We start from the raw sequence: 8,728 nt of genomic DNA, 5'->3' as shown, positions 1-8,728 counted from the left end.
GAGCATTTATTTAAAATATAAATCTTTTCTAACAATATGCACTATCGTTTAAAAGATTGGGGTCAGTACATTTTTAATCTTTTTTTTTTTTTTTTTTAAAGAAATTAAAACTTTTATTCAGCAAGGATGTATTAAATTGTTAAGAAGTGATAGCAAAGATTTATATTGTTAGAAAAGATTTATATTTTGAATAAATGCTGTTCTTTTAAAAACTTTTTATTCATCAAAGAATCCTGAAAAAGTATCCCAGTTTCCAAACAAATATTTGGCAACACAACTGTTGCCATCATTGATAATTCTGATTCTTTGATGAATAAAAAGTTAAAAAGAAGAGCATTTATTTAAAATTTAAATATTTTCTAACAATATACACTACTGTTCAAAAGATTGAGGTCAGTACATTTTTAATTTTTTTTTTTTTTTTTTTTAAAGAAATTAAAACTTTTATTCAGCAAGGATGTATTAAATTGTTAAGAAGTGATAGCAAAGATTTATATTGTTAGAAAAGATTTATATTTTGAATAAATGCTGTTCTTTTAAAAACTTTTTATTCATCAAAGAATCCTGAAAAAGTATCCCAGTTTCCAAACAAATATTTGGCAACACAACTGTTGCCATCATTGATAATTCTAATAATAAATCAGCATATTAGAAAGATTTCTGAAGGATCATGTGACACTTTATACTGGAGTAATGGCTGATGGAAATTCAGCTTTGCATCACAGAAATTAATTATATTTTAAAGGATATTAAAATTTAAGCCATTATTTTATATTGTAATAACATTTTGCAAGATAACTGTTTTTTCTGTATTTTTGATCAAATAAATGCAGCCTTGATGAGCATAAGACTTCTTTAAAAAACATTACAAGTCTTACTGATCCCAAACCTTTGAACGGCATATATATATAGTTTGTTAGTTCAAACAAGTAAGACTGAAAATTCAGCAGGAATAAATTATATTTAAAAAAAAAAAAATTGTAACTATTATTTTTTACTGTATTTTTGGTCAAATAAATGCAGCCTCGATAAGCCTTGAAAGTCATTGGTGTAGATATCAAGATATTAAACCAAACAATAGCACAAGCACAATTTTACATTTTTTTAGGTCTTCAATGCTAAAACATTTGATACACTGTTCAAAATGAAGATTTTGGACTTTGTGTGGTTGTTACACACTGTGTTCATAGTTAATGTGATGAACTACACCTGTGTGAACCTGAGGGGAACTGACTTCACACATCTGCTAAAAATCACCTTGAGAGCAGCTGATTACAAGTCATTGAAAAATAGTTTGTGACAGCTTATTCACTCATGTTTGATTAGATGTATGAATTCTGAATCCTCTCACCACAGGAGGAACGGCACATGAAGGTGGAAACTTTACAGATCTTCTTTATGCACCAAGAGCTTGTAACACTTAAAAGAGAATAAAGGAAAGCTTGAAATCGCATCATATGACCCCTTTAATCACAGGCTTTGATCTGCACGGCTGTGCTTGGGATTCACTGAGACAGACTCACACGCTCATTAACACAGAGACCCTTCTCAACCAAACACACAGCTGTTGTCTTACTAAACACTCTCACTGTACCAGGCAGATGATCTGAGAAGACAATGGTGCATGTCGCTTTCAGTGCTCACTTGGTCCAGTAGTAAGATGATCGTGTATTTTGATGTTTGTGAATGTGAAAGCATCGAATGCGTCATACAGTGCGCCTGATGAATCATTTAACAGCACGGGAAATTTTGTCCTGGTAACGGGACCGCTGAGAGAAACATGCTCACGGAAAAATGATGACGCAGGTGGATGCTGTTTATTATCAATTTAAGAGGAAGTGCCACCATTTTATGAGGAGTTTGTCAGTTATGTTGTGTTAATTTCATTTTTACATAACATATCGAGGTTATATCACATATTTCTGTCACCATGCAGGACGTTTTTTAGCTTGACAAAGCCAAAAGCCTAATTGTTTTTGTTTTATTATTTATGAGCATTTTGAGAGAGGAGCAGGAATGGAGCTAGGAAATGACGCAGGTTGCATACATTATGAGCATCATTTATGTTTAAGTTTGAACCCTATAAAACCTACTATTTTAGGTTTAGAAAATGTATTATAAAATTTGTTTTGGTCAAAAATCAGAAACTGCACAAAATTGCATATTTTTGCTCAGTTTGAGTGAAATCTTTGAATATTCTCCTGTATCATATTATATAAGCATAAATTTATCAAATATGATACTGGACTAGAACACTTTTTTCTTTTTCTTTTTGCAATAAAGGTTCAATAAATTGTTCCATTAAAAATGATTTCATATGTGAGGCTTTACAGGGTTAATTGGCATTTTGTGGCGAGATGTACATCTAAACATGAAAGGAAACAAAAACCAGCATAAAATCAAAACAGAGCCCATTTATTTTGAAATGTTTCTGGTTTTTATTGTGCATAATTCATTAATGCGTGTTATTCTAAAGACAAAAAGGTTTGTTTTCAGAATCTTTGATCAAATAGAATGTTATAACTACTTCTACCTCTGAAATGACTTTCCTTTATTGATTCAGGGAGATAGCAGTTTTTACAATTGACTACAAACTCAACTGTATGAAAACTATTTTTTTTACAGTCCAGTCCATTGGCAATGGATAAAATCACAACTCGGCCTACTTTTGTTTCTTGTTAAGTATCCTATTTCACTCAGAAATACATCATGTTTCATGTTGTTTTTTAAGACTACCTTTAGTTTCTGTATGATTATTTTGCCGTTACAGAGAAAAAGCTTCATATTCATATCATTCTTTATTACATATAACATGAGTGTTATTTTAGTACTACATACTGTAAAAGCTCTCAGTTATCTGACATGTAATACCTAACATGTTCTATGTGTAATATCTCACTCTGAGGGTTTGACAGCCATCGCCAAAGTCTCCAACCGGCCCATGAACACTTTGCCTTCCCGTCGAGAGCTGTGTGTCCATGCCAGGGGCAAGTGGGCTGAAACCGGCTGTCGATCTGAAACAAACAACCTGTAAGAGTGCTATTGGAAAAATCTAGACACATGACATCAAATGTCACCATTTCTAACCAACATGCACACCTTGGAAGAAAAGGCCGCTGGGAAACGCAGTGGTGGCGCGTGACACGGTGAGCCAGACGACCGTATCGGCTCCCTGATCCGCTGTACGCAGACGATCACGCATCATCTGATGGAACTGAGGTATCGCCTTGGCAACCGCTGAGCACCACCAGACCCAGAGATTACAAGTGATGAGTTTGACAGAGGAGCTTGCAAAAAAGTGTTATCTAAAAAAAAGATTTGCTAATGGAGTTCTAAACTTGCTATGCAGCATATGTTATTGAATTGAAAACTCTGCAATTTAAGTTTGTCATTTTTTAAATATTTTTAATTTAGATTTAAAATGTAATATATATTTTATTTTTCATTTGTATTTTCATTTCATTTGTCATTTTTAATATTTAAAAAAAATTCAAATTTTAAAACATAACAAATTATATATAAAAAACAAACAAACAACAACAACAACAAATATATATATATATATAGGGTTGTTATAGTTCAATAAAGCTAAAATCATTAAAACAACATTTTTTTATATAAAATATATACATACATTTTTTTTGATTTTAGTTGATTTCAAAATTTCTCATTTTCATTTAGTTTAAGTTGATGTACTACAATAACTAAAACTAAAACTGAAATAAAAAATCCTTTTTAAAAAACTATGTAGACATATTTAAAATAATAATAATAAAAACAACTAACTTTAGGTTAAAAATATAATAAATATAAATACAAGCTATTAATGAAATCTACATGTATAAGTTCATTATATAATAGTATCTAAATGAAACTAAAATAAAACTGCAAACAAATCTAGAGTTGCCCTTTTACAGCTAAAAGGCTTCAAATCAATAATTATGGACAACATTTTTTTTTTACTTAAACGGTAAGTAAACAGAATCATTATGCCAAACTGGCATAACCATGCTCCCAGTAAACAATAAGCACATTATTTTGCTTGTTGACTTATTAAAATGAGTAAGACCTGGTGTGTCGGCCCACCCAGGGTGCATCACAGAGAAATGAATTTTGGGATTTGCTTTCGCCCAGACCTCTGTCATCACTACCTGCTGCCTCTGTGGACACAGACACACACACAGAGAGAGAGAGAGACACATAACGAGTGTTTAGTAAAAGGTCATAATCATTACTGCATCAGATATTGTTTAATGGAGACGCCACTGCTGGCACTCTGTGTCACCTGTTGCTTGGCAACAGCTGAGAGAAAGGTAACCCTGCTCATCTCAATTTAATACAAAATATTCATGACTTTTAGTCTCTTCATGAATAAAATGATTTAATTATAATCTTTTTCATGTTATCCATGTAAATTAATTTGATAAGAAAATGTCTGCCAACACTTTTCTAAAGACAGTCTCAGACAGTACTTTGATATATTTCATTGTTTGATTACCATATTTAAATACCAGGGTACTGTAATGCATTACCACAGAACTGTAAAGTATTAGTATTAAATATAGTATTACTACCCTGGTAGTGGCCAAAAAAAATGGTATTACCATAGTTTGGAATATTTTGGCTACCACAGTACTTACTAAATGTAAATTTTGTTAATTGAATTACATTTGTTATTTTATTTGATTATTTCTTTGTAATTTATAATTTTACAAATCATTTATAAATCTAAATTTTACATTTAAACATTTAATATTGATGTAAAAAAATATATTTTACAGTTTTAAAAGAATGAAAATGTGAGGCCATTTTTCATTTAAATGAAAATACTGCCTATAACACACTGCAATATATGTGTGGAGTTGCTCGTTTACAGTTGAAAGGCTACAAATCAATACTTGGGGACGATATTAAATTAATTTAAAAACAATTTATAAATTATAAAAATGTGTACATTTTGCATTATAATTGGTTTTACTTTTTTGCATAAATTAATTTAATTTTTTTAATAAATTATCAAAATGTATACATTTTGCATTTTTAAGTTTAAAAGTTTCATATTGACTTTTTTTAAATTTTGAAATAGAAAATGTGAGTGGTGTTTTGTCTGTGTTAAACATTTATGAGTGGCTGCTAGGGTGCTGCTAACCCTAAATTCTTCTAAAGGAATACATGTAAATAAAACGTATGAGCAATAAAAATAGCAATGATTCACCAATAAAAAAAAATATTATATTACAAGGCAAAATGCTCTTAATTCTAAATATTGTCTCTAAACACCTTGTTTTGTGCGTATACCATGGTACCATCAAATGGAGCACTCTCTGTCTGCAGGTCGTCCGTGTTTAGTTTCTGCACCAGCATCCCTCCCGATGACACCGTGATCTATCAGAGACATTATTAGCAGCACAATATGAGAGAGAAACAGGTACTTCTGTGGATGTGCACACATTGCTGTTACTAAAATATAATCACATCTATCATAGGTTGTGTCAAAAACACAATAACTGTTTATGTCTTCACATATGCATTGTGAAAGAATGCAGTCTCGGGCAGAATTGTATTTAATAAATCAAGACATTGAGATCAGTGTTGTTTTTCACTCACAACTCGGGGGTCCCTGCTCTTCTCCAGCAGGGGGATCAGACATTTAGTCAGAACATAAACACCTGCAGAGGACAAGATTTGATTAAAAAGTAAATTCAACATATATTCTATATTTTATAACATAATATTTATTCTATAAAAGAATATTATACACTACCACTCAATTTTGGGGTCAGTAAGATATTTGTAAGAAAAAAAGATTTTATTCAGCAAAGATGCATTAAATTTATCAAAAGTGACAGGAAATAAATTTATAATGTTTGAATGATTTCTGAAGGATCATGTGACACTGAAGACTGGAGTAATGATGCTGAAAATTCAGCTTTGCATCGCAGGAATAAAATACTGTAATAGAAAACAGTTATTTAAAATCGTACTAATATTTAACAATAATACAGTTTTTACTGTATTTCTGACTGTTGTGTCTTACCAAGAGTATTGGTGGCAAAATTTTTCTCCAGTCCGTCAGAGTTCATTTCCCTCTGGTTCACCATACATCCGGCATTATTGATCTGAGAGGGATAAGTGTGGGAGACGAGATTAAAGGAGAGGATATTTCTTCATCTGTCCTGCACCTGTAAGCTTCAGCTGAATGCTGGTACTTTCTTTAATATAGTGAGGTATGATGGGAATCTCCTAAAGGAGCTCTCTGACACACATACCAAAACATTGAGCGATGAGTGCTCCTTCTTAAAGGCCTCTGCGAACTCCCACACCTTTCTTGACTCGGAGAGGTCCAACACGTGGACGTAAACCTCCTACGATAGATGCACATCACAAAGTGAAAGCAGTGGAAGAAAATCATTCAGAAACACTGATCATTTTATTTTGTGTAACAGTGAAGCATCGTAAGCAATAAATGAGACACTCACATTATTTCCACTCGCTGAGATGATTTCTTCTCTGGCTCTCTCGGCTCGCTCTTTGTTTCGGCAGACAATATGAACAGTGCCACCTTGGACAAGAGGGAAAAAAATACATAATGAATTAATATAGGTATCACATTCTTCAACGTTAAATCATGTGGCTTGTTGAGGAGAAGACTGATTTTACAGAATGCTTCTATGCAATTAGCAATTATTGCATTGCAGCACACTCAGAACAAATGCAAATGAATATATGTAGAAAACTTTAGCAACCATACAACACCCTAGTATTAACAATGAGTTCTGCATGGGCTTTATTATGGATTACGGACTTGTGTTTTGGCCAGAAGTGACAGTTTAACGTTAGGACACCTTAATGATGGATTTGTTTCTTACAAACAATTATTATTTATATTTAATTATTGTGATGTTTTTACCAGCTTTCTGGACACTCCTTCTGGCGGCACCCATTCACTGCAGAGGATCCATTGCTGAGCAAGTGATGTAAAGCTAAATTTCTCTAAATCCCTTCAGATAAACAAACTCATTGTTGTGTAATATCAAAGAAATGCAATGGGATTATTGGGATAATTTATTGAATGTAGCGCATTGCTTACAGTATGTTATTATTTATTTTTGTTTCCAAGAAATGTCTTATAATGTATGGGCAGAGGTATACAATAACTGTTAATTATATATACAGTATGTGTGTTACCCATGAGAAGAGGAGGGGCGGACGACAACCAGTACACAGAAGAATGTGCGTTTATGTGTGAATGTATGTTCAAGTAGGGTATTAAAGTACCATGGTACCATCTTCTGCCATCAATGTACTATAGTAACACCAAAACAGATTTATGGTTGGAAAATAATATTGTAACCTCAAAAAAAGTGTTTGTGTGACTGTAAAACACACCTTTTTTGGCTATGGCCATGGCTGTCGCCTTCCCTATTCCGCTGTTGGCTCCGGTGATCATGAAGGAACGGCCCACCATAGACACATCCAGGTCCTTTGCTACAAAGCTCTTAGAGGCGTTCTCAAATCCAGACCTGCTGACAACATCCAGCACATGAATCAAATCAGAAACACAATGTTATCCATAAAAGTGTGTTTTTATCACAATTCTTGAATTGTTATGTGACCACTGGACATCTGAGACAGAGGTCCTAAGACAAGAGCCCTGATCGGGGGCCAAAGAAGCTTCTGTGTAGGATGACAGGGCACTTGAGAGAGCGGCAGGGGTCTCAATAGGGCCCATTGTGATGCAATGATGACTGACCTTAAACTGAGGGCTTGGATGAATGCATGTCAGAAGAGATGACTCGGGGAACTACAAAAACAACATTTGTGCAAGAAACCACTACATCTAACAACATTTGGCTTGCGAGAACACAATTTAAGACTGTGTTTTTGTAGCAGTTCTGAGCAGCCGCTAAATATATGCTCAGGCCAGAATAATTTTGTGTAAAATTATTAAAAGATCATAGCAATGCAAACCATCTCATAGCGATTAGAAACAATAACACACTAATTACAAAAGACAGTGCAACACACTTTCTCAGACTCTACAGTTATCAGTAACAAAGCAGCCCAATGAATTCAGTAAGAAATACAAAAAAAGACCTTTACCTTGTATACTCCCTCATTCCCTTGATAAACCACACTATGTTCCTGTAGAGACACATTTGTAGCACTGTTGTTTCTTCTCAACTGGACTGCAGTGATATGACAGCTGACAGATGCATGTGACTACTGTAGCTCCAGAGGGCTCCCTCTAGTGTCAGATGACAGATAATCAATTACACACCAACAGGGTCATGCAAAAAAAAATGTAGTCAGGTGTTCACGTTTCGAAACTTTAGGCCTACAGATTGTGTTTGTCATTATTTAGCCTTTTATGCACAAAAATGACCTTCCAAATAACCAAAACCCTCCAAGATTCACTGTAGCTTGCAAAATTTGCAATGTTTAGGGACAAATATAGTATTGTTTTTATTCCCAACATATTTAGTAATTGCAAAATAGCAATTTACTTCCTCAAAAAGTGTCAACCTACATTTTTTTAAAAGTCTCATTTTCTAAAAACACTTTCATGGAAGAATAAAGTGTAATTTACGTTCACTTAAGACATAACCGATTGTATTTATGGGATATTTATGTTTGTCCCCATCTGTGGGTTGTCCCCCCTAAAAATATGATTCAAAACCACACTGCGCATTGTAAATAACAATGTTTTATACTTTAAACATAGTAG

General features: G+C 33.4%; 1 protein-coding gene across 1 annotated transcript; it reads right to left on the bottom strand.

Moving 5' to 3' along the window:
* Positions 1 to 2,437: 2,437 nt before the first annotated feature.
* Positions 2,438 to 8,221, bottom strand: dhrs12lb (dehydrogenase/reductase (SDR family) member 12-like b). The gene is made up of 10 exons (XM_016253415.1): positions 8,104 to 8,221; positions 7,390 to 7,523; positions 6,480 to 6,562; positions 6,270 to 6,365; positions 6,038 to 6,119; positions 5,608 to 5,669; positions 5,281 to 5,385; positions 4,070 to 4,160; positions 3,100 to 3,237; positions 2,438 to 3,014 (listed from the first exon to the last, which is right to left on the bottom strand). The coding sequence occupies exons 1-10, from the start codon at positions 8,157 to 8,159 to the stop codon at positions 2,896 to 2,898; spliced, it is 966 nt and encodes a 321-aa protein (XP_016108901.1). The 5' UTR covers positions 8,160 to 8,221; the 3' UTR covers positions 2,438 to 2,895.
* Positions 8,222 to 8,728: the final 507 nt, after the last annotated feature.

The sequence above is a fragment of the Sinocyclocheilus grahami genome, unplaced genomic scaffold (genome assembly GCF_001515645.1).
Source record: "Sinocyclocheilus grahami isolate Dianchi unplaced genomic scaffold, SAMN03320097.WGS_v1.1 scaffold1181.1, whole genome shotgun sequence".
Lineage (NCBI taxonomy): Eukaryota > Metazoa > Chordata > Actinopteri > Cypriniformes > Cyprinidae > Sinocyclocheilus > Sinocyclocheilus grahami.
Note: the sequence above shows the minus strand (reverse complement) of the source record. Positions and strands in the feature narration are given on the sequence as shown.

Excerpts from the sequence above, each read along its gene's own strand:
- dhrs12lb (XM_016253415.1), bottom strand. The coding sequence starts at position 8,159 with ATGTGTCTCTACAGGAACATAGTGTGGTTTATCAAGGGAATGAGGGAG. Across the intron at positions 6,120-6,269 it reads ACTCATCGCTCAATGTTTTG|ATCAATAATGCCGGATGTAT; the intron begins GTATGTGTGTCA and ends TATCCCTCTCAG. Across the intron at positions 4,161-5,280 it reads TGGTATACGCACAAAACAAG|AGGCAGCAGGTAGTGATGAC; the intron begins GTGTTTAGAGAC and ends CTGTGTCCACAG.